The 24218-nt window shown below is 45.1% G+C and overlaps 1 protein-coding gene across 1 annotated transcript; it reads right to left on the bottom strand.

The window, feature by feature from the left end:
* Nucleotides 1–111: 111 nt before the first annotated feature.
* On the bottom strand, nucleotides 112–24101 carry LOC138950046 (unconventional myosin-Va-like). The gene is made up of 6 exons (XM_070321829.1): nucleotides 23573–24101; nucleotides 22897–23058; nucleotides 9365–9494; nucleotides 1721–1840; nucleotides 575–670; nucleotides 112–185 (listed from the first exon to the last, which is right to left on the bottom strand). Exons 1-6 carry the CDS (start codon nucleotides 23675–23677, stop codon nucleotides 112–114), a joined length of 687 nt encoding a protein of 228 aa, XP_070177930.1. The 5' UTR covers nucleotides 23678–24101.
* Nucleotides 24102–24218: the final 117 nt, after the last annotated feature.

The following is a 24218-nucleotide window of genomic DNA, read 5'->3' on the forward strand; positions in this document are numbered from 1 at the left end:
ACCAATCAACCGTCCAGCAACAATCAGGACCCACAGAGCAACCAACCAATCAACCGTCCAGCAACAATCAGGACCCACAGAGCAACCAACCAATCAACCGTCCAGCAACAATCAGGACCCACAGAGCAACCAACCAATCAACCGTCCAGCAACAATCAGGACGCACAGCACACGAGTGGAACACACTGCACAACGATACTGTCCAATGTCCACTGATACTGTAGAGACATTTGAAACATCACTGGCGGCCACCCAACTACACCAGGCCGCCATGTCTATGCAGTCCCCCTTTCCCCTCAACAACGCCAGTTACCTACATCATCACCAGCCAACCAGCCACAGCCGCATTACAGATACACAACAAAGAAATAAACAGAGTGACAAACAGAACAATTTAGACACAACAGAACAAAAAAAGAGACAAAGAAAAAGACATTTAACATCGAGACTAACAAAGAGACAAAGAGACAAACAGAACAATTTCGAGACAACGAACAAACAGACATTTAACAATCAGACATTTAACAAAGAGAATAATTAACAGAGACAAAGAAAGAGACAAAGAAAGACCCACAGACAGTAACAACAGGGATGGCTGACCTGTTGAGATCTTTCTGGGTCTTGTAGGCCATCTCCAGTTCATTGTCCTCATTGATGATGTCATCATGACCTGAAAGGTCACAAAGTCAATTCATAGCTCTCACTGGCATAGACTATGGGCAAAACAATTTCTGGATTAACATCTATTACAAGTATTTTCAACACATTAAAAAGAAGAAAAAGAATTGTGACTGACTATTAGGGTTTAACGTCCTCTTAGACCAACTGGTCTATATTGGGACAGGTACTGGTAATACGCTGAAGATATGGTGTGATACTTTGATTCGAACAAGCCCGCTGTGGCTATCTTCTTCGACACACCAGCATTGGGTTTGTCTCGTCAAAGTATCGAAATACGATCATGATAATCAGAGACGAGAGATGATGCATGCGTGTCTTTGTGTTTTCCAAGCCCTGAGACTTTCGCTGTGAACGTGGGATCTTTTTCGTGCGCATGTGTGCACACGGGGGTGTTCGGACACCGAAGAGAGTCTGCACAAAGTTGACTCCGAGAAATAAATCTCTCGCCGAACGTGGGGATCGAACCCATGCTGATAGCGACCAACTGGCTACAAAGCCAGCGCGCTACCAACTGAGCTTCGTCCCCTCCCAAAAAAAGAATTGTGACTACAACATGTATCTCTGTAAGACTCCTGGGGAATGTTGTGAATACGTAATCTGATATATATTTGTCATTCTGTGTGTGTGTTTGTGCATCATTAAATGGGCATGCATGGTTACATACTTGGCTGTATCTCGGAGTGAGCTGGGCAGAGCCGAGTATTCTTGCTAGTAGACTAATATTTCTTAAACCTGCAATCATCTTCAAAATACCGCCGTCAGCCCTTCTACCAGTACTGCATCCTAAACTACTTTCAACAAATTTGACCCCAAAAAATAGTCGAACGCTGAAGAAGAAGAAGAAGAAGACCCCCAAAAATGACTTGTGTACCCATCTTACGACTCTTTATGCATAATAATGAAATCTGCCAAAGTCTCACACTGTTTTGAATAATTTGTAGAAATTGTGACTTGTTCAGATTAAGTCACATCTCCTTAAATCAATTCATTTTTTTTATTATTTAAAAAAAAAGAAGGCTGACTTGAGTACCCAACGTACCTCCATAGGACTCCTTGCCGATGCTGTGCGTGGTGATGAGGCGGTCGGCCATCATGGCTCGCAGCTGGAGACATTCCTCCCTGCGTCGCTCCAGCTCATCTGTCATCGCCTCAAATTGGTCTGCAAGTCACAATGGGATGCTACAGTTTTCATTTTCTTCATCATCTCATTGCTGGGAAATTGGGGTCGCTCCCTCCCAGAGGAAAGCTAGCAGCAACAAGAGTCGCGCTACCCAGGTGTGTGTGTGTTTAGGTGTAATCAGTCACCTACACTTTTGGTCGAATGACCAATACGTGCCACTGTGGTGACACAGGGGTGGGACATGGATACCGTCTTTGAGTCTGCACATAAAGTTGACTTGTGTCTGTCCCAGCCTGAACTGGACCCTATAGCAGGGCTAACACCAAAAATAAGTGAAAAACCTGAAAGGTCAGGGTCCACGATGGCGGGGCCAACGGCCAGCTAGGGGGTCTGGGGGACAACGCCCCCCCAGAAGTTGAGGCTTTTTTTTTAATTTCTTGTAGAGGCATTGAAGGACAGCCTCTCCTAGTACCAAAAAGTATTCTCAACCATCCAAACAAAAAAATAATAAAAATACAAGTTTTACTTTAAAGACACCGGATTTTCTGGTTTATAACAGTTTTAAAAACCGGATTTCTGGCGAGAACCGGAAAGATGTTAGCCCTGCTATAGGATCACAACAAGTCCAGTGCTCTACCAACTGAGATACCTCAGGCTCACTCAACAGTTTCAGGAATTGGTCGCAATGCCTGCCATTTTAGTCCCCTCCAATGGGAGGACAACTCACAATCGAGGACACCTGTATTCTGTGTGTATTATCTTGACCAACATATACTACCTGCCTTTAGAAAAGGGATTATTGTGTATGACGATGAAAACAATGAGTAAGGCATAACATTGTACTCTCAGAACTGTCTTTCGTTCTCTGTTGAAAGTTGGGGGGGGGGGGGGGGGGGGGGGTGTCAATGAATTAGTAGTCTTTATTTATGCCTCCTGTTAGCTCAACAGCACTTACACATGTATAAATGCTTTAAATTGATTGATGCCCGATCTTCCCCTGTTAAACAAGAAGAGCAAACGCTCGATCGAGTCACTTTCGCAGTTCTGAATATTATATGAGGCATCAGATGGACAGGAAGAAATTGCTATTCACAACACAATGAGTCACGTTCACATAAAATTTGAGCCCGGTCACTTTTATAGTTTCCGAGAAAAGCCCAACGTTAAGTTGTGTGTTGCCGAACAGAAAAGGCTAGTTATCTCCCTTGTTTTTCTGATAACGTTCGTAAAAGGCTACAGATGTAAATACTTTGATGTAAAGAATAATCCTACAAAGTTTCAATCACATCCGATGAACTTTGTCAAAGATATAAAATGTCTAATTTTTCCTTTGACGCTGACCTGTGACCTTGAAAAAGGTCAAAGGTCAACGAAACCATCGTTAAAGTGTAGAGGTCATTGGAGGTCACGACTAAACAAAATATGAGCCCGATCGCTTTGATAGTTTCCGAGAAAAGTCCAACGTTAAGGTGGTGTCTACGGACGGCCGGCCGGACGGCCGTCCGGATGGCCGGCCGGCCGGACAGACTAACACTGACCGATTACATAGTCACTTTTTCTCAAGTGACTCAAAACAAGAAGAGCAAACGCTCGATCGAGTCACTTTCGCAGTTCTGAATATTATATGAGGCATCAGATGGACAGGAAGAAATTGCTATTCACAACACAATGAGTCACGTTCACATAAAATTTGAGCCCGGTCACTTTTATAGTTTCCGAGAAAAGCCCAACGTTAAGTTGTGTGTTGCCGAACAGAAAAGGCTAGTTATCTCCCTTGTTTTTCTGATAACGTTCGTAAAAGGCTACAGATGTAAATACTTTGATGTAAAGAATAATCCTACAAAGTTTCAATCACATCCGATGAACTTTGTCAAAGATATAAAATGTCTAATTTTTCCTTTGACGCTGACCTGTGACCTTGAAAAAGGTCAAAGGTCAACGAAACCATCGTTAAAGTGTAGAGGTCATTGGAGGTCACGACTAAACAAAATATGAGCCCGATCGCTTTGATAGTTTCCGAGAAAAGTCCAACGTTAAGGTGGTGTGTCTAATTTTTCCTTTGACGCTGACCTATGACCTTGAAAAAGGTCAAAGGTCAACGAAACCATCGTTAAAGTGTAGAGGTCATTGGAGGTCACGACTAAACAAAATATGAGCCCGATCGCTTTGATAGTTTCCGAGAAAAGTCCAACGTTAAGGTGGTGTCTACGGCCGGCCGGCCGGACGGCCGGCCGGACGGCCGGCCGGACAGACTAACACTGACCGATTACATAGAGTCACTTTTTCTCAAGTGACTCAAAAACCACAACGTAAAAAAACAAAAACAATACAGTCCCCATTTTGCTTCAGTAGAAAAAAGATAAATGCTTTGAAATATTTAGTAATGGCCCTTGAAGAAAACACGCAGGTAATATCTTTCACAGCTTAGTTTCATCTTTATGTGACACTAATAGGACAAGAGTTAACTATCACAGAAACGTCTCTATCAACAATCCTTGTTCTTTCCAACAGAGTCTGTTGTCAAGCAATATAATAATTGTCATCACAAAATATGCATATAATTATTTGAGAGTCAGCCCTCACTGTCTCTAACTATCTGTCACTTGCTGCAACAGGTTTAGGGCTGAGTTAAATGCATCTAAATCCTAACATCCATGCAACATTTTGTTTACTGTCTTAGAAACAGAATGATGAAAGAGCTTTTCATCATAATAATTGGAATTGCTCATGTGATACGCCTCATAACAATTCTTCCAATCATTCCACAGATGTCTTCAATTACTTAATGAGAGACATTTTTCGGAAATAACTCTGTCAGGGTTTAAATGACTGTGGGAGAGTTGTGTCCCTTGAAAACTATGAGGCAAAAAAAACAACTAACCTTTAGTTGAGCCATTAAGTGATCTATCAGGTACACAGTCACAATGAAACAATTTGAGCTCTGGTGTACATTTTGTGCAACATCTGTTCAATATAATGCTTTTTTTTTTAACATACGAATATCTCAGCTCGCTTTTCACTGAGTGCCAGTACCCTGATTGCACGCCTCTCTGCATGAATTATCAGTTGCCCCGTGTGTGTGCATGCCAACTGAGCAAGATTATAAATGGCACAACTCTTCTGTCAGTCCATAAAAACTCCAACAGAGTTATTTCACTTGTTCTCTGCCAGTGAGGGGTATAGAGTGCATAGGGAAAAGGTACGATATTATCACTGTATCTTCCATCTCTTGAGTGTTGATCTGCATTGGAGGGAGGTGAATATTCATATTTGTGCTGATTGACTTCTTTTTTCAGGGGGTTGGGTACGTGGGATGGGGGGAGGGGGGGGAGTAGATGTTCACACAGCAGGATATAAATCTCACGGTGATTACTATCCCAAGTGATTCAGGGCTTTGGGACAGTGACATGGGAAGGTGATTTTTGGTGCAATCTTATCAAACACACTTTCACAAAAGACGAAGGTTTGAAATAAGTCTGTTGGCGTTTGTCTAATGGCTGTCGAATAGTGACGCCCCCTGACAGTGAGACATGAACAACGATGCACTGCCGACCAGTGAAGACAAGCAATCAAGGCAATTACGTCAAATAAATATCTCTGATGTGTATGACTCTGCAATGTCCAGCCGATAAGCTTACCTTTCCTTAAAAAAATATATGCACATTGGAGCTCACAATTTGCTGCCGATCGATGGCCTGAAGTAATTGCTGAGCATGCACGTTTTCCCAAACTCACGTGATCACAAGCAATACGGGTGGTCCTGAGCTGTGAATCACTGCAGGCCAGCGATCGTTACCACATCAAATCGTGATCTCCGATGTGCATATTTTTTAAAAGAAACGGTATTATATCGAGGGGATAAAGTATAACTCAAGGAAGCTCTTGTTCTTCTTATTCTTGTTCTCATCATTTGCTATGATCACGTAGATCGCTTGTCTTCACTGGATGGTGGCGTACGTCGCGCCCTAGTTTGCCTCACTGGATGGTGGCGTACTACGTCGTGCCCTAGTTTGCCTCACTGGATGGTGGCGTACGTCGTGCCCTAGTTTGCCTCACTGTCAGGGGGCATAACTCTTCCACAGCACATACAAAATCCTGACAGAGTTATTTTCAGAAAATGTCAATTACTTTATCAGCTTGCAAGGAGCTAGGGTGGGAAGGTATTGGATCACAGACAATGCATACACTTGTACAGGTCAAATTTGAATGTGCCTGAAGTGCAACTGATGATTATAAATCTACTATTTCTACCTGGTACTTGTGACTGACGCTGTGAAGGGCTTCCTTAACTGAGCCCAAAGCTGACTACGCGAAGTACCTAAGACTTTAAAATTGGCAATCTAGTGGCTGCTCCGCCTGGCGTCTGGCATTATGGGGTTAGTGCTAGGACTGGTTGGTCCGGTGTCAGAATAATGTGACTGGGTGAGACATGAAGCCTGTGCTGCGACTTCTGTCTTGTGTGTGGCGCACGTTATATGTCAAAGCAGCACCGCCCTGATATGGCCCTTCGTGGTCGACTTTCTTTCTTTCTTTATTTGGTGTTTAACGTCGTTTTCAACCACGGAGGTTATATCGCGACGGGGAAAGGGGGGAGAGGGGATAGAGCCACTTGTTAAGTGTTTCTTGTTCACAAAAGCACTAATCAAAAAATTGCTCCAGGGGCTTGCAACGTAGTACAATAGATTACCTTACTGGGAGAATGCAAGTTTCCAGTACAACTACAAAGGACTAAACATTTCTTACATACTGCTTGACTAAAATCTTTACAAACATTGACTATATTCTATACAAGAACCACTTAACAAGGGTAATAAGTGAAGAATTTTATGGGTGAGAAAAGGAAAATAAAAGGACTTTGGGGAGGCAGAAATAAAGAAACAAGAAAAAGATCCTAATTAGGTTCACGGCATCGAGAGTGATGCAACCTTCTCTCAGAAGTTAGTGGAGAAGGCTCCCCCATCCACCACCCGGGGGACGTGCCTCTACGCCAATTAGGGGGCGCGAGGTCGTGGTCGACTGGGCGTAAAGCAAACAAACAAACTTCGCGAAGTCTTTTTACCAACAATTCAGTGCCAATGAATATCCGGCTTACAGGGATGGAAAGCTGGATCTGATATCATCACAGTTCCAGATCCCTTAATGTTCATAAGAATGTTGATTAACAATTTGCTGTGATTGTGAGCAATGCACATGCGCAGATCATTCTGTGCAATCTTTGAATAAAATACATAAACTGTGCAAATCTGGGAGAACATCTAACGCAACAGTATTGGCATTAACCGGTAATTACCGGTATTTTACCGGTTGAAATGAGAAAATACCAGAACAAAATTGGCTGCAGGTATGACCTACCGGTTGGTTTTTAGAACTACCTTTTTTTTCGCTGGTAAAGCAACTAAACCAGTACTCTGAGTTGGACTCTTACTGGTTCCAATGACCAGCCTACCGTTTTTTTCCGCATCATAAAACTTTGCGTACCGGTTTGAAAAAAATACTAGCGCCATCACTGCGCAAGGCATATAACTCTTAAGTGTAACAACTCATACTCCAATGGCCAGAACCTGGTCAGCAGTGATCAAGATCTCAAGCACTTTCAAGGTCACTTTAGTCATCAAACAATCTTCTTCCATGACAGGTGAGTCATATCTTCAGGCATCAGATAATCAAGCAATTTGTGTCAACTCAAACATTGGAGGAGAGTACACTGGCAAGTTATGCAGTCACAGACAGTTAGGATTCGGGGTGCATCTGGGGTGGTGTACACACACACAAGGAGCCCAACTGGGTAGGACCTAATGCACCGGTTCAGATATTTTGAAATCTAAAACGAACATAAATTTCAACATATCCAACCCAACGCTTAGTTCCAAACCACCTGGGGCCCTTCTTATCATAGTGCACACCGCCCCTGGGATGTGAAGATTTTGCAAGGTCATTGCAAGGTCATTTCAAGGTCGTTATTCTTACCCTTTACCACTTGCAGCCGTCGATTGGCAGCTTCAGAATCTGTATTTAGGAGAGGAGGGGGGTAAAGAGAAGGGCGAGCAGAAGGGCCAGCGCGGGGCCGAGGCATAGCGCGGTGGCCCAGGCAAGTAGAGAGGAGAGAGCCATGCAAAACACACAGATATCACACCTACACACAGCTAGTAAAACACAGATATCACACCTACACACATCTAATAGCACACAGATATCACACCTACACACAGCTAGCATCACACAGATATTACACCTACACACAGCTAGTATAACACAGATATCACACCTACACACAGCTAATAGCACACAGATATCACACCTGCAGACAGCTAATAGCACACAGATATCACACCTACACACAGATAATAGCACACATATATCACACCTACACACAGCTAATAGCACACATATATCACACCTACACACAGCTAATAGCACACAGATATCACACCTACACACAGCTAATAGCACACAGATATCACACCTACACACAGCTAATAGCACACACATATCACACCTACACACATCTAATAGCACACAGATATCACACCTCCACACAGCTAATAGCACACATATATCACACCTACACACAGCTAATAGCACACAGATATCACACTTACACACAGCTAATAGCACACAGATATCACACCTACACACAGCTCGTATCACACACATCACACCTACACACAGCTAGTATCACACAGATATCACACCTGAACACAGCTAGTATCACACATATATCACATCTACACACAGCTAGTATCACACATAGATCACACAGATATCTCACCTACACACAGCTAACAGCACACAGATATCACACAGACATCACACCTACACACAGCTATCACACAGATATCACACCTACGCACATCTAACATCACAAACGTATCACACCAACACACAGCTAGTATCTCACACCTACACACAGCTAGTATCACACAGATATCACACCTACATGCAACTAATGGCACACAGATATCACACAGCTATCACACATACACACGGCTAACATCACACAGATATCACACCTACACAGCTAGTATCACACCTACACACAAACAGTATCACACAGCCAGTACCACACATATATCACACCTACACACAGCTTGTATCCCACCTACACACAGCTAGTATCACACACATATCATGCAGATATTGCACAGATTGATCACACCCACACACGCAAAATATCACACATATATCATGCAGATATTGCACAGATATCACACCCACACATGCAAAATATCACTGTCACACAGATATCATGCAGATATCACATCCACACACAAATTACACATAGACATCAAGTCCACACACGCAAACTATCACACATATATCTCACCTACTCACAAACAAATCAAGCAAAATTCTATAAACTCATGCACAGTAACTACAGCAACAAATACCAACTGACATAATATCACACACATACACAACAGATTTCAAACAAGCAACTTCGCTCTATCAAGTTATAGTTGAACAACAAAAACACAACAATGACAATGGTGATATCTAACAATATCTAACAGACAGTTTTGCTCTAGCAGGTGTAAACAAGAAAAAGACGACAGTAATGCTCACCCAAGAACTCCTTGGCAGCGGGTGACACCTGGCCCCCGTTGTCGCCAAAGTTGGTTGTCTCGGCAATGGCCTTCATCAGGCGCTGCACCTCTCGCTTCAGCTTGTCGTTCTCATTCTCCAGCTCTTGCATCTAAAACAACATTCAATTACTCAGTTTACAGCTCCCCAAAGAGGGAATATCACTGCCTAAATGGTTGGGGCCGGCCGGCCGGCTGTCCCTATAGATGGACACTGCTCAGTTTTCAGACTCATCAATTACTCAGGCGAGTCAAAAATGTCATACAAGGTAAATAAATTATCTTATACGAGATACCAAAAAGACATGCACACAAGTGTAACAAGCACATCCACACACAGAAATGCACACTGTTTTCAGAACTACACAAGATTAACACAAATAATACAAGATCAGTTATAAAAGAATAATCGGTTGTTGTTTTTTAAGCACTTAAAAGAGTTAAACTTGAACAAAATAAAGGGCGGGGATGTAGCTCAGTCGGTAGCGCGCTGGATTTGCATCCAGTTGGCCGCTGTCAGCGTGAGTTCGTCCCCACGTTCGGCGAGAGATTTATTTCTCAGAGTCAACTTTGTGTGCAGACTCTCCTCGGTGTCCGAACACCCCCGTGTGTACACGCAAGCACAAGGCCAAGTGCGAACGAAAAAGATCCTGTAATCCATTTCAGAGTTCGGTGGGTTATAGAAACACGAAAATACCCAGCATGCTTCCTCCGAAAACGGCGTATGGCTGCCTAAATGGCGGGGTAAAAAACGGTCATACACGTAAAATTTCACTCGTGCAAAAAACACGAGTGTACGTGGGAGTTTCAGCCCACGAACGCAGAAGAAGAAGAGAAGAAACAAAATAAAAGATAATAGCAAAAGAAAGGAGAAAAAACACAGAAGAAATTCAGGACTGTAAATTAGGGATTTTTAAAATAATACATGTTCACATTTTGAATTGGACAATAACATCATCTGAGGACTATTAAACCATTGCCATATTTCTACACGAAAAAAGTTTTTAAAGATAAGAACCGGAATTTTAGCATTAGCACAAACAGACAAAAGCGTTAATGCTAAAAAGTCAATGCTAGACACACTTCAAATTACAGTGTTCACACTTTTCCAAATGAAATGCAGTGTACGTGCAGGGGATTATCACATTATGACTGGCACAACAGTGTGCTGCTCAAGTCCGATTTCATTTATTTGTGTGTTTGTTCTGTTTAAACCAGTCTTGATCAAAGGACTAAGTCCGGTCGAGAATAAAAGAAGGTTCTTGTATATGACTGTGTACGTAGGTGTTAGTTGGAGTGCCTTAGAGAATGAGCATATGAGCTTGCGGTGATCATCCTTTAGTGAGGATGACAGTCGCTTGTTCATTTCAATGCTTGTTATTCTCTCAGGTGCCAGGAGAAAAGGTTCCGTACAACTCTCGCTTACTCTATTACACATGTCTTATGCATTAAGAGCGATTACTTCCCTTTGGTTATTTGATATTCATTTACTGTGTTTAAAAAAAGGTCCAGAACATAAAAAAAACAAAACCAATAACAACACATACCTAATTCTATCATTTGCTTATTTCAGCAGTGACATCATGTTAAAAAAATAGTCAGCCAGGAATGCTTCACAAGTGGTAATGCACTTGCGCTCGGAAGCGAGAGGTTGCGAGTTCGACACTGGGTCAGGGCGTTAGCAATTTTCTCCCCCCTTTCCTAACCTTGGTGGTGGGTTCAAGTGCTAGTCTTTCGGAAGAGAGGAAAAATCGAGGTCCCTTCGTGTACACTACACTGCACGTTAAAGATCCCACGATTGACAAAAGGGTCTTTCCTGGCAAAATTGTATAGGCATAGATAAAAAAATGTCCACCAAAATACCCATGTGACTTGGAATAATAGGCCGTGAAAAGTAGGATATGCGCCAAAATGGCTGCGATCTGCTGGCCGATGTGAATGCGTGATGCATTGTGTAAAAAAATTCCATCTCACACGGCATTGAATATGTGCGCGATATAAATTGCATAAAAAATTAAAAACATCCCTGCGCTTAGAACTGTACCCACGGAATACACGCGATATAAGCCTCATATTGATTGATTGATTGACAACGCAGAAAATTCCAAGGAAGACCACAATAGTGCCATTATTCTGACATCTTTAACAGAAGGAACAAGTAGAATTTCACAAATAAAAACAAACAAACAAAACAGCAACAAAGTTTTTGGATTGTTTATACATGTAATCATAAACACACCAAAACATGCCCTGGTGTCGACCTAGTGGGCTTCAAGTCGACGGACAAACAAACAGCTGAGCTAATTTCTCTTCTTGTTCATCATCTCATTGTTATTCATGTTTGTCTGAAGTGCCGTTCAAAGACCGCTAGGACGACGTTACGTTACGTTACGCTACGTTACGTTACGTTATGTTATATGAAGTCTTATATCGCGCGCGTATCTCCAGACTCGGACTCAAGGCGCAGGGATCTACGTACGACAAGTGACCGTTTCATGTTGTCTAGAATTAAACATTCCAATCACCAACTGGGTTTTGTTTTTTATTCTTGATTTTCGAAGTACGTTAGCAATTTATCTGTTGTTGATTTGTTATCAAATTTTACAAAAGAATCTACTGAAATGCTCATGATTTGACTTAGCGCCCTTACCCAAATATTTGCAATACTTAAGAAATTAACAAACTTACCCTGAACTAACCTAACCAACCAGCATCTGGAATCTAAAAAATTCAAAACTGAAGAAGAAAAACTTAATACTACCTCAAGTGTTTTTCTGTTACACTGTACTCTGAGGCCAAACGCATATTTCAAAATAAAATTGGCAATCCATTAAGACCTAAGTAACAAGTAGAATTAACATTATTAGCAAGCACTGTCGTTTGCTTTAAAGCTACAAGAACAGGGTTTTTTTAAAAGAAGAAAAAAACAAAGTATTAACAATACATGTATACAAAATACAATTAAAAAATCTTACAAAAGCAACATTTTCAATACAAAACGAATACGTGTGTATGAAGATACAAGTTGAATAAACAGACAGACAAAGTTAAGATAGACATCATCTTCCTATTATTGGTACAACCGCAAGGAGAAAGAAAGGACAGTAACAGAGAGACTAACAGAACTTTCATACACATTCTGAGATTGACAAGTAAAGAGGAAAAGCATAAATAAATAAATCATTAGTAAAATAATAAATAAAGACCAAGCTTAAAAAAACGGAAAAAAGGGAAAAAAAGAGTACGCAAAATATAAGTTGTTTCTGATTAAAAATAGATAATGAATTAATTAACTCAGCTTCAAAGTCAGCAGAAGTTTAATTGTTCCTTTTGCCAACTATGTTTCTTTAACTCATTGTCTCCTAGGTACGGATATATCCGTACCCATTCAAAAGGCTCTATCTGACCAGATACGGATATATATATATCCGCTCAGACTGTTAGCTTCAGTCGCTTCCTGTAACGTCCATCTAATGCCTGCATTCCAGCGTGTTGATACACAGTTACTACACAGTTACTACCATTCTGAGTGACCTGCTGCAGCACAGCTGGTCTCGGCTAAAACAAAACTTGGTCAACATAGGTGGGGTAGAAAGTGTTAAGCCAAAGAAATGCCAGCATTGTGCCGAGCAAAAACCGTAACCAAGTGAGGAAAGCATTCTAAGTTTTAGCAGAGAAATATGACAGTTTACTAGCGCCAAAACCAGATACTGTATTTAAAATGTTCATGTGAAAATTATGAGAAAACGTCTGCTTTTTTAAACATTTTAATTTAGTAGACTTTAAAGGAGGTTACTTCCCTTAGTTTCGGTATGGTTCGCCAAATGTGCCAAAAGTGTCGTTTTTTGGAGAAATGAAAAAAAAAGATTTAGGATCGAGGGGAAAAAATAGGGTCGGTCGGGTTAAAACCTAAAACCAACATATATTTTTGTTTGGCCTTATCAGTTGATCATGTTTAATCATGTTGTGTTATTCAGAACTGATTGGTTAAAACGCCCCTGCGTTTTGTATGTACATGAAACCAATCAGTGCTGACTTTTCTTTTGAACATTGTCGTTTTGACGTGAACATTTTAGTTACCTGGTTTTGGCACTAATTGATAAGCCATAGTGACAGCTTATCGCACCAAAAAGCTTGGGTTTCTATTTTTCAAGTGAAAAATTAAACTATCACATGTTCTGTGTAATTTACAGCGATAATCAGACTCAAACGCATATGCTTGGGAGTGTTCAAAGCTTGAGTCGGTTTGGGCGAGAATACACAGGCCAAAATGGAAAATTTCCTAAATAAATTATCATTTAATTAATATACTTACCCGAATCACATTAGCATTGAGTCACCTGAGATGCTTATCACTGAAAAACGCTTACCCGGCTAAAGAATTTAAAGGGAAGCAACCCCATCACCAAAACGAAAGTGAAAGTAGCTTTGGTAATGGGCCAGTACACCGGGAGTTACCTCCCATACGGGTGTATGCCACGTCACTTCCTCTAGGAACACGTGCCTATTATCATACGGCTTTAAAAAAAATCTTAAAACCATAAGCGGGGCAGGTGGGAGGGAATACAGTATGTGATTCGGGTAAGTATATTAATTAAATGATAATTTATTTAGGAAATTTTCCATTTAATATCATATTCTTACTCCGAATCACATTAGCAGATAACATCAACAAGGCGGTGGGCTAGAAATGAATCAAAACTCACCATCAAGTTCTGGACAGGAACTGGCCTGCTGCTATGAGCGCTGGAAGGCCTCTGGAGCCATCCTGTCGAAGAGCTGTGACGTCCCGAAGATAAAAGTTTATGAAAACATCTTCGGAACGCCAATACGCAGTTGTCAGCACCTCCTCTAGACGTCTGGAGCGCAGAACTGCCAGAGAGGATGCCCACGCCCTCGTTTCATGGGCTCGGGCCGAGTCAAGTGGCAAGGAGGGCATAACCCCCCCCCTCTTTGTGCGACTCCACTCATAAGCCTGCTTGATGAGCGAGGACACCCACCGGGCCAACGTTACCTTCGACAAATCTTTCTCGCGCCTAGTAAGGAGAGAGATAAACAACAACTTCTGAGAACTAGACCGAATCGGCTGAGTCCGGGCTAAGTACAGACGAAGTGCCCTCACAGGGCAATTGACCGAATCGGGGTCATCCGGGGCCAACGCGCTGGTCAGAGCCTTAACTCTAACCAGCGGAGAGGCCTGCCCCGGAGACTGATTCTTGGCCAGGAAATCAGGCCGGAAACGCAAAGATGCGGAACCGTCCGGCTCAAAGGAGATATCTCCAGGCTGACCCGACAGGGCGTGGACCTCGCTACCCCGTCGGGCCGTAGCCAACAAAAGGAGAAACAGCGCTTTGCGAGTGACATTGAACAGACTGGCCTCGCTTAAAGGCTCAAAATCCGCAGAACGAAGGAATTCCAGGATTAAAAACAAGTCCCACTTGGGAGCGGGCAAACGAGCTTTAGCTTCCTTAAGAGCAGCCCCTTTAATGACTGCAGCTATAACGCCCCCGACTCGAACAGAACGACCAATCTGCTTAAGAGTCGCCGAGATAGCGGAGCGCCGGACCCTCAACGAGGAGACTGAGGCGCCCTGCGAAGACATGAAAGAGAGGTGGTTAGCGACCTGAATAGAGCGCGGAGCCACCGAACTCACCCCTCTAGCTGAACACCAGGCAGTCCATGCCTTCCAGTGGGAAGCATAAACTGAAGAGGTGGACGCTCTATGCGAGCGAGCCACCAAGTCCAGAGTCAAAGACGACGCCCCAGAGCGCTTCAGCGAGTCCCGAACAACTTCCACACGTGAAGCTTCAGAAGACTGGGCTCCTCGTGTGGAATGCCTGTTCGGGGCTGCACTAGTTCCCCTCGCACGAGTGCGAGAGGAATGGGGGGCCCTTGGGCGAGCCGAAGAAGATCTGGAAACCAGACCTGCGACGGCCACAGAGGAGCGACCAGAAGAAGAAGGGCCGGCTCCTCCATCTCCGCTTTCCGGATTACTCGGCTGAGTAACGGAAAGGGAGGAAAGGCGTACGCCTCCAGACCCGTCCAGGGAAAGTCCAGAGCGTTCACTCGCCATGCCTGAGGGTCCGGGAATGGCGAGACGAACACCGGAAGCCTCTTTGAGTACCTTGTGGCAAAAAGGTCCACCAGAGGCTTTTGGACCTGGGCCCAAAGGCGAAGCAGTGCCCCGTGAGTGATCGTCCACTCCGACTGAAGCACTGTACCGGAACGACTGAGCGCATCCGCCAAAGTGTTCAGCCTCCCTGGAAGGTACCTGGCCGAGATCGTGATATGATGCTGAAAGCACCACACCAGGATCTCGCAAGCCCTCTCCGAGAGAGACGGGGACCGCGAGCCTCCCTGCTTGTTGATGTACGCCGCCACTGTCATGTTGTCTGTAAACAGACGAACATGTTTGGCGTACAGGGAGGGCAGAAACTTGGCCAGAGCTAGAGCAACTGCCTCTAGCTCCAGCAAGTTGATGTGCCACAAGGACTGCTCCGTCGTCCACAGACCGGAAGTAGTCTGAAGATCTGTATGTGCCCCCCAACCCTCCCTGGACGCATCTGTAAAGAGGTCCAGGTCGGGGAGGGGCACGACGATCGGAACACCTCTGCAGACCCACTCCGTGTCCAACCACGGAAGGGTCGCAGACTGGAACCATCCCTGCAAAGGGATGAGGGCGTCCCAGTCCACCAGAGGAGAGTCCACAAACGGCTTCAGCGCGAACTGAAGCGGACGTTTGTGGACCCGGCCCAGTGAAACCAGAAGAGCCATAGACTCCATCTGCCCCAAGATGGAGGCGAGCGAGCGGATGGAAGCCATCAGGAGAGGTAAAGTGGAGCGAATCTGGGCTTGGAGCTTGTCCACCCTTCTCTGAGAAGGCTGGACAGTCCAAGCGACCGTGTCGAAAGACATCCCCAGATAAGTGAATGTCTGTGACGGGGTCAGCTCCGACTTTACCCGGTTGATCGAGAACCCCAACGAGTTGGATTCTCGAAGAACCGTCAGGGTATCCTGCGAACAGCCGCTCTGGGACTGGTTCATGATGAGCCAGTCGTCCAGATAAGCCCGCAGACGGATACCCTGGGACCTCACCAGTGCACAGACCTGTCTCACCACCATGGTGAAAATCCATGGTGCGAGAGACAGCCCGAAAGGGAGTGCGCGAAACTGGTAGATCTGATCTCCCCACCGGAAACGAAGCCATTTCCGGTCGGCCGGATGCATAAGAATGTGAAAGTATGCGTCCGTGAGATCGATCGAGGTCACCCAGTCTCCTGGGCGGAGAGAGTCTCGGACAGAGGCTGGCGTCTCCATCTTGAATTTTATCTCCCTCAAGAAAGTATTGAGGAGAGATAAATCCAACACGGGACGCCATCCTCCTGATGCTTTGGGAACAGCGAACAGACGCCCGTAAAATCCCAGGGAGCTGTGGACCCGAACTCTCTCCACCGCGCCCTTCTGCTCCAGGGAGGCAATTTCCGACTGCAAGACGGAACGTGCTTCCTGCGAGAAGGGGGGCTTGAACCGCGGAGGCACTCGGGTAAGAGGCGCCTTTTCCTCCCGCCAGAGTAGACGGAAGCCCGATCTCACCACTCCCACAATCCATTGGCTGTCTACTACCGACATCCAACGAGAAAGTGCCCGGAAGGGGCCTCCCGCCATCACCAAGGTGGAGGGCGGGAGGGAGGTGAGATCGGGAGCGCTTCATTGGGGGTGTGGCTTACTTCCAGAGCCGCCACGCCCCCTCCCCGATGCCGTCCTCTTCTTCCCACCACGAGCGGCCGGCGGAGCCTGCCGCTTCTGAGCTGGCTTGGGGTTAGACGATGTCTGAGCCTGCTTCTGTTTAGAAGGCTGAGACTGTTTCACCCCCTTCAGAGTGTAGTCAAGGAACTGACTGTCCTTGTTTGACTGAATCTCCTTCTGTCTGGCATCCAGTGCCAGCGGACAGAAGAGAGACTCCTCTGAGACCGGGGAGACTCTCAAGGTCTCCCTAGTAGCCAGTTCCGTGAATTGGGACTGCGAGAGGAAGAGATCCCTCCTGCAGAGTACCGCTTGGGTGTACTGCAGGGAGGAAAGACGCAATTGTTCCTCATTGACCTTGGCCAATGCGGCCAAAAGCGCAGAGACATCGTCCGCATTCTGTTCTTCACTGAGAGTGAAAGGAACTAGCGAATCGGTCAATGCCCGAGACAGAGCCCGAACGAGAGTCTCCGCAATGGAGGACAGTTCGATCTGCCGACGTCCAACCTCCTCAGCAGAGAGGAGGGAAGCCTCGGAAACCGGCAAAACCGAATCACGCTTGATCGGTTTAGTCAGAAGAGGCAGCAATTCCCGGGAAACCGGAAGGGTAGCCCTAGGGAGTGCAAAAGACGCCAGCCAATTCTGGCTCTGATTGGGCATGCCAAGCTTCCTATTGACCGTAGGCACGAAGGAAGAGGCTTGGGCAGCTGAAGCCACCCACTGCTGAGCTGATTCCGGAACTGGACCAAAAGGAAGCAGTAACGGAACAGGCACTGGCCGAATACCACTCCCCGCATGTGCTGGACGAACCAGTGAATGCGAAAGTTGGTAAGCCACTGACGGAGACTCGGCGAACCGGAAGGAAGAAACATCCTCCTGTGCCGGCCGGAAGTCCGCCATGGCAGAAGGAACGAATGATGCGGAAGAGTCCGCAGCCACCACCCCTTCAGGAAAATAACGAGACGTTACTTCCGCCGCGACGTCAAGAACAGACTTGAGCTTCGACGGAAACACGCCCCGCGACTCCTCGCTGACCACTGATGGAGCATCAGAATAGTCACACGTGGAACCATGACCGAAGTCACCAGTTCCGGAAGCAGAAGCATGCCCTGGCAAACCGGAAACCGGAAAAGCCTGAGCACTAACGTCATCCTGCCGCCCAAAATCCTGTGAAGGTAAAGGGTAAGCAGGACGACCATCCGCAAAAACCGGAGCTGGATGAGCTGACGTCACTCCCCCGACTGAGTGGAGTGATGCCTGCTCAAGCCTAGGCGCTTGAAAGCCGGAAGGCGCACGCTGTAATCCACTATCTGGTATCCGGAAGGAACCACCAGAAGAGGAAGAAGCGTTTCCGGCCGAAACCGGAAGTGTAGTCAACGGAACCGCAAAATGCGGAAGTGAAGACTGCACTGGTTGACTTCGCGATCCGGAAGGACCGGAAGTCAGTGAATACTCCATCCTGCCGCGACCGCCGTAGCGTGCCGGAGCGGACGGATCATCACTTCCGGCAAGTGCCGGAAATGCGGCAGTCGAAACCGACTGCCGCCGCTGTTCGAACAAGTCCGGGGCCTCGTAGGTTATCGCCGGAAATGAAAGATCAGCAAGGTATCGGTCGTGACCCGATGCGAAAGAGCTGTCCCCCGAAGGAGAACGTCCAGGCGCCTCACGAGGGCTATCGGACCAGCTCTGCTTACCAACCGACGCTGAAGAGGGAGGACGCTGCTCCAAGCCGGAAGTGGAGGACAAAGACACGGAAGCCAATGCCCGGACGTCACTGCCAGATGCCGGAAACGCCGAACTGCTGGCGACGGAACGCTGAAATTCTGCCTGCACCAAGCTGCGGATTTCTGGAACCAGTGACTTTAACAGAGAGGAAACCAACGCACCTTGTCCAGGTGCTAACAAAGAAGACGAAGTCTCCGATGTAGAGACAGGTGCAGAAGTAACAGTAGCGCTAGGCGCCGCAAAAGAAGCAGAAGTAGTAACAGCGCTAGGCGCCGAAATTGGTACAGCCAACAAAGTGTTACGCTCTTGGTCTGTAACAAGTAACGTTGCTTTGGAAGAGGAAGACTTAGCCTTAATTTTCCCCTTGGGGTCCGACTTGCCACGGCGCTTGTCTGAATCAGACATGTTGACAACAACACGTGGCAACGCGAAAAAATTTACTGAAACATAAGTCTAAACGACTGGAAAATTCAGTAAACACACGCACTAATGCGTTAACAAAATACTATAGCTAAACTTGCCCCACAAGCAGAGGCACGGAGAGCTACAAACAAAGTCACACGAGCTAGAAAACTAACTCACACAACAAAATGGCGACACGCAAGACACTGACACAAACGTCAACAACACGTGGCAAAGCCAAAAAGATTTACTGAAACGTAAGTCAAAACGACTGAAAACACAGTAAACACACACGCTTACGCGTCAACAAAATACTAAAGCTACACTTGCCCAAACAGAAAGAGGGCACGCAGAGCTACTAGCAAAGTCACACGAGTTAGCTAACTAACTCACACAACAAAATGGCGAAACACGCAAGTCACTGACACACAAGTCCGTAAAAAACGGACAACGTACAGTAACGAAACAGCGCAAACAACCAACAACAAACGGGAACGAGCTCACCAAACTGTAGGCAAGGCGAGCAGACAAGCTGGGTAACGTGGCCGGCGGGTGTCACTCAAACACACAAGGTCAGCCACAGAGCGTCAAAAAGTGAACCGTCCTCTCCGAGGTGAAAAAGACGTATGATAATAGGCACGTGTTCCTAGAGGAAGTGACGTGGCATACACCCGTATGGGAGGTAACTCCCGGTGTACTGGCCCATTACCAAAGCTACTTTCACTTTCGTTTTGGTGATGGGGTTGCTTCCCTTTAAATTCTTTAGCCGGGTAAGCGTTTTTCAGTGATAAGCATCTCAGGTGACTCAATGCTAATGTGATTCGGAGTAAGAATATGATATTAAATTGAACATTAATAATCACCACTGTCAGTTGACATTAATTGCTGTAAATTACACAGAACATAATTATCATCATTTTAATTTTCGGAATGGTAACTATAAGTTTTAGCACTGGCAAGCCATCTTACTGAGAGAACCCCACACCGTGTTAGTTCTGTAGCACAGCAGTAAAACTCAATCGCCACCAAAGCTACCTTCAGACTATGGAAAGCAAAATCTCCGTCATAATTTGCTTTTTCTTCGCGGTCGTCTCTTTCGTCCAGTTCGTCCATCAGCTTCTGCTTGGTGGCTTCCAGATACTTGACGCGTTTTTGCATTTTGATAAGCAGCTGCACGTCTTCCGAGTTGACCATTTGTTTCTGTCGTGCAAGCAAGGCGTGAACCAGCAATCGTACAGCATGCAGTGCCAAAACCATCCACAACAAACCAAATGCTACAGACTGGAGCCCCCCTCTTAACTCATTTATCCGTAATATATCCGTACCCACACATATGGCTCTGTCTGACCAGGTACGGATATATCCGCTTAGACTGTTAGCTTCAGTCGCTTCCTGTAACGTCCTTCTAACGCCTGCATTCCAGCGTGTTGATACACAGTTTCTACACAGTTACTACAATTCTGAGTGACCTGCTGCAGCACAGTCAACATAGGTACAAAGTGTTAAGACCCCCAATTTTGAAGACTTCCTCGGTTAACACTAAATGATTTTTTAATTTTTTTGTTCATATGATAATACTCGCCGTTCATTTACACAGAGGACACAGCAGTAACCAGATTAGTACTTTCTTTATCAATATTCCGGCAGCGACAAATTGCCTTCTTCAGGATGGTATGATCAGTATTGGCGATAACCGGTAATTACTGTTATTTCACCGGTTGAAACACGAAAATACCGGAACAAAATTGGCTGCCGGTATGACCTATCGGTTGATTTTTTTAGATCTACCGGTTTTTTTTCGATGGTAAAACAAAACAAAACCAGTACTCTGAGTTGGACTCTTACTGGTTCCAATGACCAGCCTACCGGTTTTTTTCTGGACTGTTTGCATCATAAAAGTTTGCGTACCGGTTTGAAAAAATACTAGCGCAGACCTGGGAACCCTTGTTTTGTTCTTGAAGTATTCTCAAACAAACTTGGCGTATTTTCAGAAAAATGAGCGTACTCCACACAACATGTGAACATCTATGATTCAAACAGGCTTGGCACGCGTCCGTTGCACCGTTAAAACTAATGATTCCTTCAATGTTGAATGCCAAAAGCTGCAATCATTGATCAAATGCCGAGTTTTACAGTTATTTTTAATCATTAAAATAAACAGCCCCCCAGTAAATAGATAGGGATGCGCTCGTGAAGAAAAGCTGTCTAGGAATTGTTCTTGTCGTATTTTTTTTCAACCGACCGTACTGATCGTATTTTAGACAAAAGGAGCACAAATTACGGCGAAATCGTATGGGTTCCCAGGTCTGCTAGCGCCATCACTGTATGATGTAAGTACGGAATCAAATTTAGCTGTATTTTAAGACTCCGTCCTTTTTAAGGCCTGATTTTCTTAGAGTTTAGGAGGTCTTAAAAGGGGGGTTCCACTGTAACTAGGAACACTGAAACTGACGGTGACCTTGTCTTAACCCCTTCACTGCCCACCCCGTATGTAATACGTGGTCATTTTCGGTTTGTCCTACGCCCATAACCGTATCTCACGTGGGATTTGTGTCAACAACATTTCAGGACATTTCTGAAAACTAAATGGGAGGTAACCACTGTCCAAGTATTTGTAGGGGTTCTAAACACATTTCTTTCCCATAGACTGTTCGGATAATGCTGTTATACTGTGGCAGTGAAGGGGTTAAAGGATGTGGACAAAATGTTGAAACACAAGAAAGCTTGTACAAAAACGAAAGAACAAAAAACAAAGAAAGGAATGACCACAGGAAAGAGAGGAAGGAGAAGGACACAGAAACAAACTTGAACAGCAAAGAAAGTGAGCATGAGCAAACGATTTACAAACAATGCCAACACCGATTTGACGCCCAGAAATGAAATGAAAAGAAATGCACAAGAAGAGCTCTTGGTGGCAATTCAAGCGAAGCCTTAATCTCACTTCCGTAACTTTAGCAATGGGGCAGGCACTGTCACCAGTCTATGCAAAGCACCACAACCCTCTGGGGGAAACCACTTCACTCAAAACTAAGTCATGTGCAGCGCATGCATATTTTGATGTACATGGAAAACTGTCCACAACATCTTGGAGATTTTCTTTTGCACACATAGTCCAGACCTGTTTACCCCCAACACTTGACAAGAGTAATGGTCAAGTCAAAAAATAGTAATCTGATGACCAAAGTAGTAACCTAGTGGTTACAAACAACAACATTACCAACACAAACCTAATTTGAAGCACATTTGAAAATCGTAGTCTGGACTCAAATGGAGTATTTTCCCCCCCAAAAGCCTACAAAATAGTAATAAATTACTCCAAAATAGTAAGGGTAAACAGGTCTGACATACCCCTCCCATCACCACCTCCCTTCTCCCTCCCCCTGCACTTTTGGCAATACCTTGAAGCATTTTTTCACTAATATTCCCCCCCCTCCCCCCCCCCCTTTTTTTTTTTTTTACTTCAACCATAGGTTGACATGCAATCACTCACTCCTGGATGCATTGGAAGGGACAAGCACGCAGGCATATCCTCCCTCCCCCCCCCCCCCCACCCCACACACACACACTCCCTCATTACCTCCCCCCCCCCCCCCCCCCCCCCAACACTAAAATCTAACAACGACCGACGAACAAAGCCCCTCTCACCTTGAGAGCGTCGAAGGCAGAGTCGGTGTTGATTCCTCCTATCTGCGAGCCCTCCTCCTCGTAGCGTTCCAGTCGATCGTTGAGTCGGTCCCGCTCCTTCTCAAGGTCCTTGACCTTCATCTGCATCTTCAGCAGTAGGCCTACGTCGATGTCCTCCATCTTCTGTACACGCACACAAAGAAACCATCAAGTCATTTTATTTTTATTTGTACATTCTCCAGTTTTGATGAAGTGGAGATTATTTCCTTGATGGCTCTGTGGATATTTTTTAGAAGTGATTGATCTTCACAAGCAAACTTTTTTTATGTTGTGACCTTGAAATTTGACCAAGGTAATTTTGTGTTATGTCTGAAGATCATCAATACCTGTAATTGTGTGAAATTTGGAGGCTCTAGCTTCATAAACATCAGAGAAATCCTCAATGTTAAATTTTAAGGAATCGAACATGACCCCGCCGTGACACGAAAAATTGACGAGGGTCATGTGGGAAAATCATCAAACCCTAGAACAAGTAGAAGTGTGCACAGTTTCAAAGCTTTAGCTTAAAAAAACCATCTGAGATAACCTCAACATTAACTTTTTTGTCTAAAACACGGCCAACACGGCTCATTCCTAAGGCTCTCCTGATTACTCTGGGGAGTCAAAAAAAAACCATGTTGAGACAGTGTTTGAGCACCTTAGGGTCGGCGGTGACATCCACTCCAGCCAGGGATGAGGGCCTCCTGGCCAGCTCTCCTCTCCTCTTGGCCGTTTCGTAGCCCTGGTCCTGCAACCAACACATCGTTTTGGTCACTTCTCTGACCACTGTCAGTGTTCATACACTGTAGTGTAACACACATTATTGCATCTCTTAGCCCTAGTCCTGCAACCAACACATCGTTTTGGTCACTTCTCTGACCACTGTCAGTGTTCATACACTGTAGTGTAACACACATTATTGCATCTCTTAGCCCTAGTCCTGCAACCAACACATCGTTTTGGTCACTTCTCTGACCACTGTCAGTGTTCATACACTGTAGTGTAACACACATTATTGCATCTCTTAGCCCTAGTCCTGCAACCAACACATCGTTTTGGTCACTTCTCTGACCACTGTCAGTGTTCATACACTGTAGTGTAACACACATTATTGCATCTCTTAGCCCTAGTCCTGCAACCAACACATCGTTTTGGTCACTTCTCTGACCACTGTCAGTGTTCATACACTGAAGTGTAACACACATTATTGCATCTCTTAGCCCTAGTCCTGCAACCAACACATCGTTTTGGTCACTTCTCTGACCACTGTCAGTGTTCATACACTGAAGTGTAACACACATTAT

This window comes from Littorina saxatilis, linkage group LG16 (assembly GCF_037325665.1).
Source record: "Littorina saxatilis isolate snail1 linkage group LG16, US_GU_Lsax_2.0, whole genome shotgun sequence".
Classification (NCBI taxonomy): domain Eukaryota; kingdom Metazoa; phylum Mollusca; class Gastropoda; order Littorinimorpha; family Littorinidae; genus Littorina; species Littorina saxatilis.

What these genes read in the sequence shown, in the direction of transcription:
- LOC138950046 (XM_070321829.1), bottom strand. Translation starts at nt 23,677, where the DNA reads ATGTGTTGGTTGCAGGACCAGGGCTACGAAACGGCCAAGAGGAGAGGA. An exon ending in CGCTGCCAAGGAGTTCTTGG is followed by an intron (nt 1,841 to 9,364) that starts GTGAGCATTACT and finishes TGTGACTTGCAG; the next exon opens with ACCAATTTGAGGCGATGACA. An exon ending in CATCCCTGTTGTTACTGTCT is followed by an intron (nt 186 to 574) that starts GTGGGTCTTTCT and finishes ATCGTTGTGCAG; the next exon opens with TGTGTTCCACTCGTGTGCTG.